Source organism: Talpa occidentalis, unplaced genomic scaffold (genome assembly GCF_014898055.3).
Source record: "Talpa occidentalis isolate TD23 unplaced genomic scaffold, MPIMG_talOcc4v2.1 talOcc4.16, whole genome shotgun sequence".
NCBI classification, from domain to species: Eukaryota; Metazoa; Chordata; class Mammalia; order Eulipotyphla; family Talpidae; genus Talpa; species Talpa occidentalis.
The window spans coordinates 84,645,810-84,663,294 of NW_023601653.1; the positions used below are offsets into that span (position 1 = coordinate 84,645,810).

Genomic DNA, 17,485 nt, shown 5'->3' on the forward strand with positions numbered 1-17,485 from the left:
TACTTCTCTATATTTTGGTTGTTCAATATGACTTTTAATTTCCATGTACCTTTAATAATTGACTTATAAAAATATGCAGTGTTTTTCTGTTAAAATAAGAAATTCAGCTAAACTTAGAATTGCATGCTTTAAGCTGAAACATTGGGGAACAGTCTAATTCAAATGCTCTGTTCATTTGTTGAGGATAAAGTTTAATTTTCTTTCTCCATGAAGTTATTCTAGCTAAATGATATTTACCTTTTTCTATCTTAAGAGTTGAATTACTGCCTTTTATTACACCTCACTCAAACTGGCCAAAATTAGTTTAGCACAACGTAAGTAACCGTGTTTACTATTCTACTTTTTTTTTCTTCTTTCTTTAGAAAGTGACTAGAACAGAACTGCTAATGAACAGTGTAATTTCAAATTGCATCAAAGAAGAACGATAAAAGACTCAGGTTTTAATTCACAGACTTGACTAGTCAACCTGTAAAATAACCTGAAATCAAGTCCACAGGTGTTAGCTAGATTGGATTATATATATAATTCTATGTCAGAAGTTAGAATCAGAATAGAAATGTAATATATGATCGCTCATTGGTAACGTATGTAACAGGATTTTAAAAGTATTATCATACTTCTAATTTACCTGTGGACCTCGTCAATCTTCCCTCTCATCTCCATTTTTTTTTTTTTTTTTGGGATATATTTATTTATGCATACAAGAACTGGGGAATAGGCCAGAGGTGCGGGGCTGGGGGAGGTGGGTATTCACCAGAGACAGAGTGGGGAGCAGAACAGGTGGGCTACTGAAACCCACTGCTGAGGGGAGCAGCGGGGAGACAGGAGAGGTCGACTGCGCCCTGTGGGTAGCTCCCTGGTGGGGGATCAAACTTGTGCTGCAGTGGTTGCTGGTAGCTTCATAGTGCTGAGACTTAACCCCTGCACTATCAGGGAGGCCCTTAGATTTCTTTATTTATACAAGAACTGGGGTACAGGCCAGAGGCAGGTGAGAGGACTCACCAGAGACAGAGCTGGGAGCAGAACAGGCAGACAGACAGAAAGCACCGCTGAGGGGAGCAGCGGGCGAGACAGGAAGGTCTGCGGCACCATGTGGGTATCTCCCCGGCCGGCCGGGAATCGAACCCACGCTGCAGAGGCTGCGGACAGCTTCACAGCGCTGCGCTCAACGCGCTGCGCCACCAGGGAGGCCCCTATCTCCATATTCTTAAGGTCAGTCTACTTATGGTTACCTCAAGGCTTCCTAGACGTTGCTTTTTTCTTTACTTCGCCTTTCCTACTTTGGAGAAGCCTGGCGCACTCCCACATGTTTAGTAGACAGCACTGGTTCTTTCTTTGCTTTTCCAAATTCTAAATGTAAGCAGAGATCTCTGGTCTTTAAAAACACAAACAAAAAAAAAATCATGAACTTTCTCCAAATACCATTCTTTAGCTTTTGGTTTTTTATTTGTTTTTTGTTTTTGTCTTGATAGACAGCTTCTGTAAAAGGGCAATATTCAACTAATCCTTAACACCCATTCAACGTTTAACAAAGTCCTTTTTTTAAAAACTTATTTTGTCCAATTTATTTTTAGGTGAGGTAATATTGGGGTGCCCCCATCAGTGATGGCCACCACAGGGCACCCACCACCACTCACCCTGCTTTGCCGGCACGGGGCGCTGTGCTGCTTCCTCCCTCTGGCTCTTCCCCTCAGAGCCTCAGTTCCCCAGTCCGTCAAGGGTTACTTTTCAGCTTGTCTTTATCTGGCTGTTGATTTAGTTACTTTATATCCACCCATAGCGACACCATCCGCATTTATCTGTCCCCTTCTAACTTGTTTCACTCGGCGTGAGCCTTCCAAGCTCCATCCAGTGCCGCCTGTCTCTTCTGACCACTGCGTAGTTCCCCCCGGGTGTGTTCCACGTGGCCTGGATCCTCCCGTCTGTCCTGGCACGTGGGCTGCTGCCGTGGTTTGGCCATAGTACGTGGTGCTGCGGCAAACATGGGAGTGCAGAGACGCCTCGACGTGGAATTCCTGGGTCAGGTGCCAGATCCATGTTTAATGTTCAGTGTTTTGAGACACCCCCACGCTGCTTTCCATAGGGCCGGCCCAGCTTGCATTCCCCCCAGAAGTGCAGAAGGCTCCCCTTTCTCCACATCCTCACCCCCACTTCTTGTCTCTGGTCTTTTCGACATGGGTCCTTCCCAGGGGCGTGAGATGGTGTCTCCCTCATGTTCCTGGTAAGCGTTACTAGAGGTTTGTCCATTTCATTTATTTTTTTCAAAGAACCAGTGTTAGTTTCATTGATCTTTTGGACTGTCTTTTTCGTTTCTATTTCGTTTATTTCTACTTTAACTTTTGTTCTTTCTGTTCTACTGGCTTTTGGATCTGTTCGTTCTTGTTTTCCAATTCTCACGTTAAGAGAGATGTTATTTGAGCGCTCTTGTTTCTCGGTGTGGTCCTCTGTGACTGTGTATTTGCCTCTGAATACTGCTTTTGCGGCATCCCATAAGTTTTGGATGGTTGTGTGCTTATCATCTGTCTCAAGGTAGTTTTTATTTCTTCTTTGAATCCTCATTAATCCAGTGGTCTTTCAGTAGTGTGCTGTTCAGTCTCCATGTATTAAAAGATTTCCCTGCTTTCTTTTGATAGTTGATAACTGGTTTGATACCTGTGTGGTCTGAGAAGATGCTGGATATGATTTCAGTCTTCATGTAATGAATGATATTTATTTTGCGTCCTAGAATGTAGTCTGTTCTGGACAGTGTCCCATGTGTACTTGAGAAAAATGTATATTCTGCTTTTTGGTGTTTCAGTGCTCTGTATGTGTCTGTGTTGAACCCAGCATCCTTTTATGGGTTTATACCCTCAACCTGAAGCCAGAACCATCGTGACTTCCTCCTTTGTCGTCAATTCTGTCATCCAGTTAGCCAGCAAGTCTTGCAGATGCCACCTCCTAAACCTGATGTTTTCTAAGGTTTTGGTCTCAGGGCTCCTTTACATCCTTAAAAATTAGTTAATTTATATGTATTATATCCATTGATAGTATGTTAGAAATTAAAAGTAAAAATTCACTATTCATAAACAACAATACTAAACAATTGTATTTCGGCAGAGATGATATTTTATGAAAAATAACTTGTTTTCCATAACAGAAAAAGGTTACTGAAAACTGTTTTCCATTTTTGCAAGTTTTATTAATATCTAACTGAATAGGAAACAGCTCAGTTCTCATATGTGCTGCATTCAGCTTATTATACAACACTGTTTGAGTTAAAGTACTTGAAGAAAACTCAGCTTTACGCAGATGTATCTGTATAGTTGAAACAGGAAGGAGCATTTTCAGATGATTGATACCACATCAGAACTTGACCATGTTTAATGATAAAGATTAATTGCCATGTGGAATCTAAAACCATATCAATGAATGTGTTCTACAGTTGCATTAACATCTGTTGTGTGTAACCTCATGCAGTTGGAAAATATTGATTCACCGATTTATGCAGATACCAGATGTTGGCATATTCCATTATACACTATTTTTAAAAATCACACCTGTTAAAATGTTACCCACCTCATGAGAAAAGTGTAAGTGAGAAGCTTCCAGCTCATGGTAGCAAAGTCAAGGTTTTGAAAATTCTGGTTTTGCCACGAACACTTGAATGTTGTTGTTGGCAACAAATACTTCAGTTGTTTTCCTTGAAGTGACAGGCTCTCTTCATTCAGTTTTGAGAAAATGTCTGCCAAGTAGCCTTTTGTAAACGAATGAAAAGAGTAATGCCATGAAGCGTGACACTTGCCTCTTGAAATTTAAATCATCAGTCTCTTCCGCATGTGAACAGCGTTGCTCGGGCATGAGCAGATGTGCTTCATGCTGACTTCCCAGTAAAAAGAACCATAATTAAAGGATGAGATTTAGTAAAATCAATATTTTTTTATTTTTCCAAATAAGAATATGAAGTGAGAGTGACAGCTGTCGTCTACTGTGGGAGCAGTGAAGAGCACAGTGACATCCCGTGCGTGAAGGGGACACGTTCTGAGAAGTGCGTCCCTGGACACTCACTGGCATGCGGATGCCATCGAGGACAACTGCACACGCCCGCCCAGGGGGCAGCAGCACGCCTGGACGCGTAACCGCGTGGCGTGCAGTCTGTCTTTGAAGTGCCATTAAGTGATGCACGACTGTGTGTGCTTTAATCGTGCAGAGGTGCCAGCAGTTGTACCCATTGTTGCAAATACCTACCCCCACTTAAATGACACCTTTGTATTATTGCCAAAGTGCTTTCGACCTCACGGACTGGAATCCTGAAAGGAGCTCGTAACCCCCGAGGGGTCCATGCACTTTATTTCCTGTGAACTGTTTTCTGAGCGTGAAGGCGTGTTGCCCTCGCCCACGCCGCTGTCCCATTTCCAACCTTCGTAAACGCTCGCCTTCGCTAGAGAGTCTGCACCTGATCTCCCGGTCTGCAGTCTTTTTCTCTTCCCCAAGAGGCAATCTTCATAGAAAACAAATCAGATTAAGCTGATTTTATTCCTATAAAATCTTTCAACATGCCCCAGCACAACTGGAAGAAATCCAAATTCCTTCATGTCACATGAAGGTTATCACGCGTGACTTCATAATTTCTGGTCCGGGCGCTACATTCTTCCTCTCTCCCCACCAAACTCAACTTGTGGGTAATCCCGGGGCCACGGCAGAGTTTGTGTAGCCCGTGCAGCTGCGTGTGCTGCGCCAGAGCCAGGCCGCTTCCAGTCCCACTTGCCCGCCGTGTAGTCACATCATTTTCAAATCGCCTCATATTACTTTCCACAAACTTTTATATTTTGTTGTGATTTTAAAGTTTGTTCTTGGACTTTCCGTGTTTTATAGTTATTTTGCTTATATTTCATTTACCCCACAAGCTTGTGAGCTGAGATCAGAAACTCTCTCTGTGTTTGTCTTCCTGGTCCTTACGAAGAAAGAGGAAGCACCTAGTAATCATTTAATAAGTGAGTGTTTTAATGAGTTTCACAGAAACTTCTAACACTAGGGTAGAGTTGCTAATGATTAGTAATAAAGGCCACAGATGGGCAGAAAAGAGGGGCCAGAATACATTAGCCACCTTTTCGAATGAAATAATGAATAGTTCCATAATTTTTAATTTAAGTAAAATTCAAGGAACGTGTTAGTTTACATCTGTATTTGGTAGCTGTTCCTGAAAAGATGTAGTGAATTGAATTAAGACACGGGTCACAGTTTGAACATTTAAGTTTCTCACTGCGAAGGCAAAAGTGCCAGCATGCTTCTGCATTTTTATTAATATTTTAAAATTAATATCTTAAAATATTAGAATTATTAAAGCTAACTCTAAGATGTATTCTCTACCTTCTCGACTCTCACTTAATCTACCTGTGTGTACACTGCACTAGCAAAAGCAATCTCCTTTAAAATGAAGTCAGTTTCACCAAGAGTCCGTAATGTATATATAACTTTTAAAAGTTAAATAAGTTTTTGTATGTGACAAACTGTATTACTCACCATTCTGCACAGTGCATTGCAAGTATACAGATTTAAATAAATCCAAATAACCCAAAAGCACGGTTTGCAGATGATACCTTCCTGCCCGCTGATCATTTCAGTTTTCATTAGCACCTGAGTAGAGAAAATAGTTTTTAAAAACTAATCACTTTGGGCCTCACTAATTTAGAATTTATGAGGATGATGTACTGAACTGAAAGTTTAACTCATGGACTAGATGGACTAGATGTTTAGTAAATTAAAATTGTTTTCAGAATTACCAGGGAAATTAAATCTTTCAGAGACCTTCAAATATTTTAATGCAATCAATTCTATATTACTGATTATAAATCATACTGGTTAAGCATGTTATTAGTTGATTAAAAGCCATTATTGAGATTTCTCCCAAAAGATTCTAAATTAGTGAGGTGTGTAATATATAGGTTATGTCTTTTCATTTTTACCAGAGATAGCTTTAGCCAAAAATAACTTCTTGGGACTATGCTTAGAATTCTCTTAGTGCTCTCTCTCACTGTTGCCTTACATTTTTAAGTACTGGTAAATCCTCTGGTTTTTCAGTCAATGCTGTGTATAATTAGAATGCCATGGTACCTGAGACACAAAATGGACTAATTTTACATGCTTCCTTTAAAAATTTATCTTATTTCCATTGATTGAAGGAAATTGTTGACTGTGAATGTAGTAATGGTTACCTCAACTCAGGCTGTATTGGGTTAGTAGATTTTATAGGAACAATACCAAGTTGTACATCTAATTTGATAAATTTCTTTTGAAAATAATTCCCCTTTGTACAATTATTTTTCATCTGAAAGAATACTTTGGAAATCAAACACCGAAGGATATATATATAGTGATTTTGCTCATAAGTCTGTGTTCTCCAGCATTCATTTACTACATACATTGTCATCTGTTACTTCTTTTCTTTATTTCATAATTTCAAAAGTCAGCATTTTTTTATCTAATTTAACATTTTCATATTTTTAAAGGTCCCCAGGTGCATCCAATTTTTCAACTTTACCAAAGATCTCTCCTTCATCTCTATCAAATAATTATAACAACATCAACAACAGAAAGTAAGCACTGAATCTTAAAAACTCTTTGTTTAATTGATCGCCCTACTGTGGTTTCAAAAAATCTCTTGTATCTAAAATTTAGGCTAGATGTCTGAATGCATTAAGACTGACTTTCTTTTAAATTACTCATCAGTTCTCTAGGAGTAACTTGACAAGATGCAAAGGGCAGTTATAAACCTCTTGATTTAATACAGGTACTACAGTAGTTTACTAAAAGAAATAAAGCACTTTCAGAATTTTACATTATAAACGTTAGTTATTAAAATACAGAGAGAAATCTGTTAGAACTCAACTTTTAGAAAGAGTGTCAATTTTAGATGTCATTTTAGAACTAGCTAGGTAAATCACCTATTGTATAGCATTAAAAAGTGAGTATCAGTGAATCTCAGCTGGAAAGCTTACATAAATTTTATGTTTAGTAAAAAAGCAGTTTTTCTTTTAAAGTTCATAGGAATAATTCCCTTGCCCCGTCATGAATGATATTCAGAATCTTGGAATTTGTGGAAGTTACATAGCAGTGTGTGCTTTATACAATAAAGGTTGAAAATCTCTTGGGCTTTACTATAGCATCTGACTTGAGTTTGTTGCTTTGAAAATTGTCATGGATTTTATTTCATAGAAAAGGATAAAAAGAATTTTTTTTTATTATTTGTAATCAGTCCTGTCAAATTTGGGGGAGAACATTGACCCGGAAACAATTATCCTCTTTTTAGTTTTTTGAGTCCTAGATTGCTGTTTATGTATCAGGCTAACAGTATTTAGTTAAATATTTGCACTAATTTAGTTCATAAATGGCATCTGATTATCCCACAGAATAAATTTTAAAAGGCTAACACTGATTTGTGAAAAAAAATCTTTAAAATAATACCATTAGTTGAATTTATAGGTTTAATTAATTTTCTCTTAAAATTTATATGAGGGGTGAGTATTTGACAAAATGATTTCAATGTACATCTGGATTACAAAAAAATTTTTGGAAAGGAAAAATAGGGGTTATTTTACTAAAGATCACAACCTGTTATAAATATACAAGAACTCAATAGAATTCTTTTATTGGTAGAATAGATCTAAAATCAACCGAATAGAAAAGACAACCTAGAAATGGATATCTACCTATAAAGGAATTTGCGTCATCAGGAAGCATTCTAGATTAATGGGGAATGAGTAGATAATTCAAGAAATATTGTTAGTATAATTAGAGTGCTCTTGAGAATATTTCCTTAGGACTTAAAATCCAGAATAATTTTCAGGCATGTAAAAATTAAATGATAAATAAACAGGGAAAATTGCTAAAATGGCAAAAATCACTGGATAATAAATTTTCTAAGCAAAAATGGGCAAACGACACAGCTGGCCAATAAAAATAAAAACATTCTCATATATAAATATTTTAAATCTTCACATTCACCACTAACTAGAAATCTGTAAATTAAAACCATAAAAAAAAATTCCCCCATCCACTTCCCTCAGCTCTAGCTCAATGGGAAAAGTTAAGTAATATCTATTCTTGCAAGGTTTCTGTTGGAGTGGTTAGAGTTGAAGTACTTTTCTAGAAAAGAGTTTGTTGTGTGTATCAAAAAGATTTAAAATATGTGTTCCCTTATTTTAGAATTCATAAAAAGATGTGTCATGGTATAATAACGTAACAGTGAACTAGTGAAGGCCGTGTGAAAATCCAAAGTGGCCATAGCATGTCCTATTCTACTTAAAACTCTGTATCCACAGGCAAAAAGAATGAAAGGAAATATTCCCCTTTAATTTGATTTGCATTCTATGTGATCTCTTTTAATTAAATTCATCAAAAAGTTTCCATAGGAGGTAAAATATTACTTTCCACCAATTGCATGCGGTTACCACATTTCCCCTAAGAATTCAGTCGAAGTATAACATGCACTTACTGCTACTTTGTGGAGAGATTTTTAACATGGTGTTTTGACTAGAGTCACCATATTAGTGTATATGGTCTCCTGTGTTCCTGTTTTGGTCTTTCCCCTCTCATAGTAAAGATGTGATAGTCCAGTAGGATCTTAAAACTTCTCACTGCAGAAAGTATTAAAATAAGAATTGGATTGTTTCTTAAGTTAACATGATTGACTAAGGAGTCTACTCCTGTGACTAGATCATAGTTTTAGCTATTTATGTTGCTCTATTTTAGGCACTTAACTGGTCCTTTCAGATTGGGGAATTTTAATAGCATCTTCTAGGATACCAGCCTGCTTACAAATAAAGATTAAGAGTAAATTTTTGTATTGTTAAAAAAAAAAATTAAACGTTTATAAAATGGAAAGGTTTTTTTACTTTTAAATTTGAAATTATCATTAGACTTAGCTAAATGGTTATTTCACTTAGAAATTATTTCTTAACTTTTCCAAATTCAACTTTTGGAAATAGCAGCAGCCTTAGCCTTCAGGTGGAAAAAGAGCATAGTTTCTTTCATTAAAAGTATATAAATTTGGATTAAGTACATTTTGGAAACCTCATGTATGTGGAGATGGTCTGCAAGTAGAAAGTATAGATTAAGATCAGTAAGGCCTCCCTGGCGGCCTAGGGGTAGAGTCTCAGTGCTGTCACCTCTACAGCCTGAGTTCGATATCTGACCAGGGAGCTACCCACAGGGCGCAGCAGACCTCTCCTGTCTCCCCGCTGCTCCCCTCAGCAGTGCACTTCAATAAATCCACCTGTTCTGCTCCCCACTCTGCTCTGCACTCTATCTCTGCCGAATCCTCTCGCTGCTGCCACCATCCCAACCGCCGCGGCACCTCTGGCCTGCATCCCAGTTCTTCTATGCAAAAATAAATAAAAAACATTTTTACAAAAATAGTTCAGTAGTTGTGACACACAGGTTTATATAAAATATATTTACAAATTCAAGACTTGGACAGTCCTACATTGATAGATTAGTAGGATATAAAGTTCTTCAGAAGAATATTATGAAAGTAGAAACAAATTACTCTTGAAATTCTTTCATCTAAGCTTAACAGTTTTTATTATAGATTAATCATATGAAGAATCAGCTGTCAGAACATTGTTTAACTCATGTAGTAATTTTACCTACTAGTCCATACAGTATTTATTTTTGCCTCATTTACGATTTAAAGTTTGTGGCAAATTCTTTTTATCCCATGCCTATTTCTGTCTTGCTTGTTTTGCCTTGACATTGTACTCCCTTGAATGTATTTATTGCCTCAACTCTTGGCATTCCACATTGGAGCGCACTGCTTTTTTTCTGTTAATTTAAAGCTTTTTATATGAAATAGAAATGACTCCCTTTAAGAAATTAGGTCATGAGATGGAGCTAGAATTTGGAGACTGCAGCGCTAGCCAGCCATCTGGCTCTTGGCGAGCTTTTAGCGAGCTCTTAGCTGAAAACATCATTTCATTAACAGCAAAGTAAGCATAATTATAGTTATGTGTATAAAGTTACAGGTTTATAATATCAAATATCAATACTAATTTAAAAGTCAGTATGAAATTTTTATAGAAAAATAAGGCTCAGTTTTATTTTAAAATTATATTTTTCATTGTATCATTTAAGTAGATTATAATACAGAATTCACCTAAAATTAACATTTGTTTACTGCTGGCAACTTTGTTTATTTTTGCAAAGTAGCACAACCTAGTAGGATTAGGACTAGTTTATATTCTTTAGGGGAAAATCCCGGAAATAGCCATGGAAGATACTAGAGGTAGTCTATAGATCCTAGGTTTCCACATTCTTTGTCAAAGTATTTAAAGAACTAATAATGGTTTGGGTTATTTTCCATGACAGATTTTAATGTTTGATTTAGAGAACACACAAAATGTGGGTTATAAGTGGTCAGTCAAGATAACATTCAAGTGTTTTAGATTTGTCAATTTTAATTATTAAAACTAGACTATGTCTTTGGGTAAGATTTATACTTACCGCCTCACTTAAACTAATTGTAGACATCTATCCTTTAAGGATTCAGATTTTAAAAGACAAATCCAAAAACCTGCTTTTGCAAATAAGTTTTCTGTTCATTTCTCAGTAAATAGGAATCCCTATCCCAGCAAATTCCATCCTGTTGCCACAAAGAAGAATAGAGCTTCCAGCATCCATTTGTTACATAGAGACAGATATCTCAGTATATGCTTATGGAATGAACATGTAAATGTGCTTTCAGTCTTTTTCCTGGTGTGTGTGTCTCTGTGTGCATGTGTGTATAGGCATGAGCATACCTTTGGGCATACTTTTCCTGTGTATTGTCCTTAATTTCTATAAATTTTTGTAGCTAAAATATGTTTCTTTAATTTGTAGAAAATGGAGGCCTTGATTTTTGTCATATATTTGATTTTTCATTCTTCTTATAACAATAAAAGAAAAACAGGATTCAGCTTGTAGTTACATGCCCGTGTAGTTAGATCCAAGAATCCAATCACTGAGTGAACATATACAAAGTATAAAATATAAATCATACAGTGATTTGCAAAAACCAAAAGATGCTTGAATTCTAGTTTTTGTTTTATACTTTTATTTTTAGTAGAACAAGTAAGTAGCTGTAAGTCCACAATTCTGAATTTGAATTGATCCAAGGTTTCAGTTTGCTGAGCCCTGCTAACCTTGTTACCTCCGGGTGGGTTTTTTCAAGACCTTTTGGTCTTAAGGTCTTTTTGTTGTGCTTGTTGCAGGGCAAGTAATCCAGAAACATCTGGTGGGCTAGGACTGTGTGTGTGGTTGTTGGTTGATGTGATTTTCTTTCTATGTTTTATGTTTAGCTTATTTTTGGTGGGGGAGTGTATTCACTAAAGGCTTTGTTAGGACAGGCAGTAGTATAGTTCATTTAAAATATTATAATAATCCAATAAAAAATATAGAAGATAACAGTTGAAAATATTTGACATTATAAGTGAAAACTATTTTTAAAAAATAACACTAGGAATAAATTGTAGCCATTTGATTATTGGAGTTCTGATTCATCATGCAGTCTGTAACACTGTAGTCTTTTATTTGTGTCATCATTTGCTTTTAGCAAATGACCTTGATTCTTGTTCAGGTTTGTTCTATGGAATTAAAAAAAAATGATTGAAAGTATACATTTGAATTATATCCAAGGTGTCCATCATAAATATTTTAAAAGATAACCTATTAAAAGTTAAGGGAGAATCCATTTTTTCGACAAAAATTTTTTGTTTACTACATGTAACAAAAGAGAGGGATCACTTAACTTATTGATTGACTGTGTTATTTCTAAGTATAGAAATAGCTCTAATTCTCTAAAGTTGAAGATTATGTAGTTTTTCTAAGATTGATGTTATAATTGATAGTACAAAGCACTCAATTACTTATTATCCATCTAGTTAAATAAACTAAACTAGAATAAAGGAAAGCCAAATCATACTGGAGTGTCCGTGCTTAGAAGCATTTCATTTTTGCATTGCCAATCACCTCAGTCTTTTTTCTGTATTTGAATACTAGATTTTGCTGATCTAGCACAGAAACTATAAATAGAATCCACAGTGCATCAGAACAGTGATGTCACAGAGGCTATGAAAATCTCTGCTCTCACCTGTAACGCACAACTCTCCCTGTTTCTACTGTTGTCACGCTATTACAGTAGCAGGATGTAAAAAGGACATAAATGAGATGATTTATTGCTGCGGGTGGTGTTTAAAATCTGAATGTTTTAAATTTGATGGAGCAATGAAGAATGGAGCAAGCTGTGAAGCTGCTCCAGTTAATCAAGGGTAGAAAGATATACTAGTGGTTTGTATTGTATGACATGGTATATGAGGAGATGGTTTGGTTTGGATGAAGAGTCTCTTCATTTAAGGGTTTTTGGTTTGGTTTTGTTCCATAGACTTGATTCAGCTTCATGTCTTAAAAAGTTCTTGAGTTAAGTGCTTTATAAAGAAGATATAATGATTGACCACTTATCTCAAATAGGTTTAAGGTACTCTGTTCATTATAACAATGGTATATGTAATAATTGAGTGTATTATGAAAAATATATTTTGCTTTCTTCCAGTGTGAAAAACTCAAATTATTGTCTCCCATCGTATACTGCTTATAAGAACTATGATTATTCAGAACCTGGAAGAAACAATGAACAACCAGGCCTTTGTGGCCTAAGTAACTTGGGAAATACGTGTTTCATGAACTCAGCTATTCAGGTAGGTCTCTCCAAACAAAGTGAAACGCGTGTGTGTCATGGCTCAAGAAGAGTAGACTCGGGTCTTACATGTCAGAATATGAATATTTTATGTGATTTGAGAGTTTCTGTTTTCATAGTGGAAGATTTAAGCCTCCATGACTCATTCTAGTGCTGGTAGTAGAGTATCACTGACATGTTCCTCAATTAGGAAGCATGAGATCGCCCCATAGTAGAAGATAGACTATCATTTCATACAAATTTTTTTTCCAAATATGGAAGGATCTGATCTTTACATATTCAGAAACTCTGGATTATTTTTATCATTGGTGGGAATATTAGAGAATGAGCATTTTATGTTCATCATGCCTTTAATTAAACAAAATTATTTCTTCTTAATGTGAAATTAAAATTTTTATAAGTGTAAAATTTTATGAACCTCTTTTTGTACAACATATTTTAACAAGTAACTTTTCCTTAAAGATCTCTTAATTTGGGGATCTGAGATTATGTTCCTTTTTCCCCTTTATCTCTCCAGTGAGTTTCCCGATCTTGCTCTCATCCGTGTTCTTTTCCAACTTGTTAAATATTTATGTCATTGATTGAAGTAATGCGAGTTGTCTTTATTTTTTAAATATCACTGTCACTGAGTATAAAATTCATACTGGTTATTTCATTCCATTTTAAAATTCTGTCTCAAAAACTCAAAATAATGACAGACTGGTTTTGAAATTTAAACTTTAATCATTTTTTGCTGTCTGTTTGCAAATTCTGAATTTCATTTTAAATTGTCAATTTTTTGTTCTCTATATTTTAATACTTAATTTCCTATGCCCAAAGTATAGATTAAATGTAGAATATGGATTAATAAGGACAATATTGCAGATCTTTTTGTCTGAGAAAAGTATAGGATTCTTCATCATCCAAAATTCTAAAATCCTTTTGAACATGTATTTAATTCAGTTGTCTCATAACCATTGTTTATACAGCATTTATAGAAAATAAGGATTTAACTTGGCTCTGTCTAGGAGGTGACAGTCTTTTAGAAAGGCCAAGGGGCCACATAATTGGTTCGGTTCTGGTTTTTTGGTTTAGAGTTGACGATATTAGGAAAGAGCTTGTCTGTTGAAGCAGATACTGTGTAGGTAAATCACCTCCTCCTTGAAATCTTTAATGAGTAATGTTGTTCATACTTCAGTGTATATTACTTTGCTCAAAATTGTTTTTCTAGGATATAGTGTTAGATAATTAAAATTTTAAATTTTTTTCTCTTGATTGTTCTGGAAGAAGAGAAAGGAAGCTTATCAAGAAGAGTATGCAAGCATACTACTGTCCTGATTCAGATGACACACCACAGTTCAGTAGTGCTGAGCTTCAGAGGTGGGGGTGGGGCAGGCAGGGGGAGTTTTTGCATGAGTGTCTATTAGATGAGCCTCCCGATCACTGAACATCATCTATAGTAGTGGTGTCTGAAAGTGTTTTCTATAAACAGTGATTATAGCAACCAGAAAATCTGTTCTCCTGTCACCAAGTCATACTAATTTTCATATAATTCCTTACCCGTGCTCTGTCATTCCTCTGGTTGGTATAGCTTGATGTTGTTATCTTGGTTTTATTTCATAAGGATTAAGAAAATATTTTAACAGCACAGGCATTAAAAGTTTGGGGATTAAAAGAATGGTCTGTATTCATTCATGGAGAGTTCTAACTTGCATTCAGACTAAAGTCTATCTTTGAAAGTATATTTAATGTTTTGTCTCCACATGGTTAACTGCAGTTTTTCAAACATAAGTATTAAAATGAAATCTTCTAATTAGCTATGTCAAGCTAAATTTTTGTATTTGTTGAACTTTCTTGTTTGTTATGTTCAACGTATCACAAACTTCATTTGTTTTACTTTTCAAAACTATTTTATTACAATAAATTGGTAGAGCTAATGCTGACCTCCCAGTATATTTCATGTTCACATCTTCCAGTTCAACTGAGACATGCTGATGAAGGTGTGGTTTGTTAGGAGTTGCAGCTTGCTATTTTATGGTAATAATCATAAGGAAAAAAATTGATGAAAATTGCAGCAAAATATTTTAGGTACTCAGTGTTATTTCATGTCTGTATCTTAAATGGAAAATGTTCTTTAAAATAGAACTTTCCAATTAAGCTGGGGAAGAGAAAAAATGAGTTTTATTTTTGCTGCTTTGACTTTTAATGCAAATTTAGAATTGGGAAAACTAGTACTTCAGTCTTAATTTTTTTTAAGTGTTTCTTTGATTTGTAATTGATTAGATGCAGATCTCAGGCTGAAAAAATCCACTATAGGAGGGAAAACAAATGGCCACCGTAACCTTTATTTCTCTGTTACGTAAACACAATGTACGTTCAAAAATGAAAAGGTTAATAACTAAGTAGATTTTTTAAAGAATATTTATATAGTATATCTTCAATTATGTTTTTGTTCCTTGTAACTATTTTCGTTGAGGCAAATTTACTTGTAACTTCTATGAAACAGAAGGCCGTTGATGAACTTCAGGAAATACTATAAAATAACATTTCTACTGATAATTTGAATTTTAATGTAACTTCTTGCATTAATTCAATAAGCCTAAAAATACGAGTGGACATTTTAGTACTTCAGGCAGTATAATTATTGACATATCTAGAATATACAAGTGTGAAAAGCATTTCTGATTTTTCTATGTGAGAATAGGTTAAGCCATCGGTGGCCTTGAAATGTTGATTTTTGGCTTTTATTTTGGCTTTTATTTATTTTATAGTCAAAGATTTTATCTGATGATCAATGGTATGGATGTATTTTTTCTGATGAATAGAGTACTGCCCTTTAGTTTCAGTATATTAATATTTATTGAATACCAAGCACGTGAGATACTTTTGGACATAAATATTGACCTGAAAGATTATAGTCCCAGTATTCTAAGCTTCGAACTTCTCGTTTTTTAACTTGAAACGTTTTTTAAAATATTATGATGATGATGAAAACTTTAATTGTATCCTCAATATTTAAACAGATGTAAGGAAATTGCTTTGGTTGGGTGAAATAAACAGAGTTCCATCTACTTTCCTTTACTTTTTTAATGGTCTCAGAAGCTTTCTTAGAGGGACCCAGGACTCTTACGGAACAGTTTACGAACTATATTCTGACTGGAAAAAAGAACAGATGAAAAAAAATGATAATATAGGTTAAGTGCACAGACTATGAAGTTACACCACCTGGATTGAAAACAATTCTCTCCTTATTAACTGTGTCACCCTAGACATGTTGTTTTCACCACTCATTTTTCTCATGGGATGAGGAAAATACTAGTACCCGTGTCTTGTAAATTTTTTTAGGGCTGAGTTGATGATACACATCTCTGAAGATCACGGCTAGGACATCATAAATGAGTATTATTAGGTTGATATTTGTCTTTTTTTAAACTCAAGGGGTTAAGCAGAGTGACTAGATAAATTCTACCTTATATGGTCTCTGGATCTTTACTTTCCTACAAATCTTATTCTACTTTGGCTGAATCTAAGAAGTGAAGAAAGAATTGAATCAACTTATTCTTTTTCACTTCATTTTCTTTTTTTGCAATAATGGTATTTATCATCTCCATTTTTGAGTTGTGTTTGTTTAGCTCTCCCTGGGAAAACGCTTAGGTAAAGTACATAGTAATACAGAACTAACTGTCTGCGGATATTAAATTTGCAGGGAATTAAAATTAAGTTACACCTGGCTTTAGCCTCTTAAACAGTGACAATGTACTTATGCCACCATGTCCTAGAGTTCAAATAAGTTAGCAGACTAGTTCTCAGCGCCTTCAATGTATTCATCCGTTGTATGTCTAGTTTTTTTAATTTATATTCTTGAGGGTAATTTTAATTAGCATTAGTTAAGTAGATTCAGGAGCACGCCAACCCGTGTCTTTTACATTGTCAAGGCCTAGGAGGCTCATGATTGGCTTCCTGGAAGAAGCAAGTCTTCCGAAGCAGGAAAGTGATATGGCCTTTTCCACCGGAAGGCAGTGTGGCGTAAGGTGGCTGTTTTCAAATTCTTTACTTCGACATAATCAGGCTCCTAAGAAGACTCTAGAAAGTCATTGAAAAAAATTATAATAGTGAAAGGCCTGTTCATGATTTCTGTCATCAATGCAGACTCAGCTGGGTTCCAAGCATCTTGAGCGTCAGCTTTTTTTTTCGCATTAGGAAAGAAATTATTTAGGAAATTCCAGAAGAGTGTCGAACAAAAATTTTGAAAGTTTTCATAAGACTTAGAGAATGATACAGAAAAACATTTTTTAGGAAACTACATTTTCATTATAGTGTAAACTAGTGACTAAGTCATTCCATAAATTATTACTTCTGTTGTAGTACTTTGTATTTTCAAATGTAATTAATGCAGTTCTCTTCTCATCTGGAGACATTCTTTTTGCATCTATTGGAATACAAATTCTTAGAAGCCTGGTTGAACATGAAGCTGATTTTATTCAGATTAACCACCTTTATAGCCGACTGAATATAGTAACCACCAAAAAAAAAAAAAAAGAAAAGAAAGAAAAAACCTACCTTGAGACATAGAATTTAAAAAATTGGTTAAGGTATTAAAGAAAAGAATTATTTCTCATAAACTGATAATATGGCTCTCTGAAAATTTAAATTTCTTTCTAGAACAATTTTCTCTAATCCAAGAAATTAAACTGTTATTTGCGTTCCTTTGGTACATTACATACCAAAAATTACATGAGAAACTATCACCAAAATCTGCTTTATTTGTTTTAGCATCATTCACTTTTCAACACATATCCCCAT

The 17,485-nt window shown here is 35.2% G+C and overlaps 1 protein-coding gene and 1 long non-coding RNA gene across 8 annotated transcripts in view; one reads left to right on the forward strand and one right to left on the reverse strand.

Annotated features, from left to right (window-relative positions):
* Positions 1–17,485, forward strand: part of USP15 (ubiquitin specific peptidase 15) — an 88,716-nt gene that overhangs the window by 45,076 nt on the left and 26,155 nt on the right. For 2 of the 7 annotated variants that reach the window (XR_005125861.2, XM_037515096.2), the window contains exons 7-8: positions 6,486–6,572; positions 12,560–12,704. Coding sequence is in view for 6 of the 7 variants with exons in the window: in XM_037515096.2 (XP_037370993.1) it covers positions 6,486–6,572; positions 12,560–12,704 (232 nt within the window). In the remaining variant the exon portion in view is untranslated. Of the gene's footprint in view, positions 1–4,883; positions 4,981–6,485; positions 6,573–12,060; positions 12,279–12,559; positions 12,705–17,485 lie in introns of those variants that run through there. The other 5 variants (XM_054696741.1, XM_037515099.2, XM_037515098.2 and 2 more) reach the window with 5 other exon arrangements.
* LOC129146015 (uncharacterized) lies at positions 1,239–11,957 on the reverse strand. Its single transcript, XR_008552322.1, has 3 exons — positions 11,933–11,957; positions 5,500–5,613; positions 1,239–1,375 (listed from the first exon to the last, which is right to left on the reverse strand). It is a non-coding gene; the product is annotated as an uncharacterized LOC129146015 (long non-coding RNA).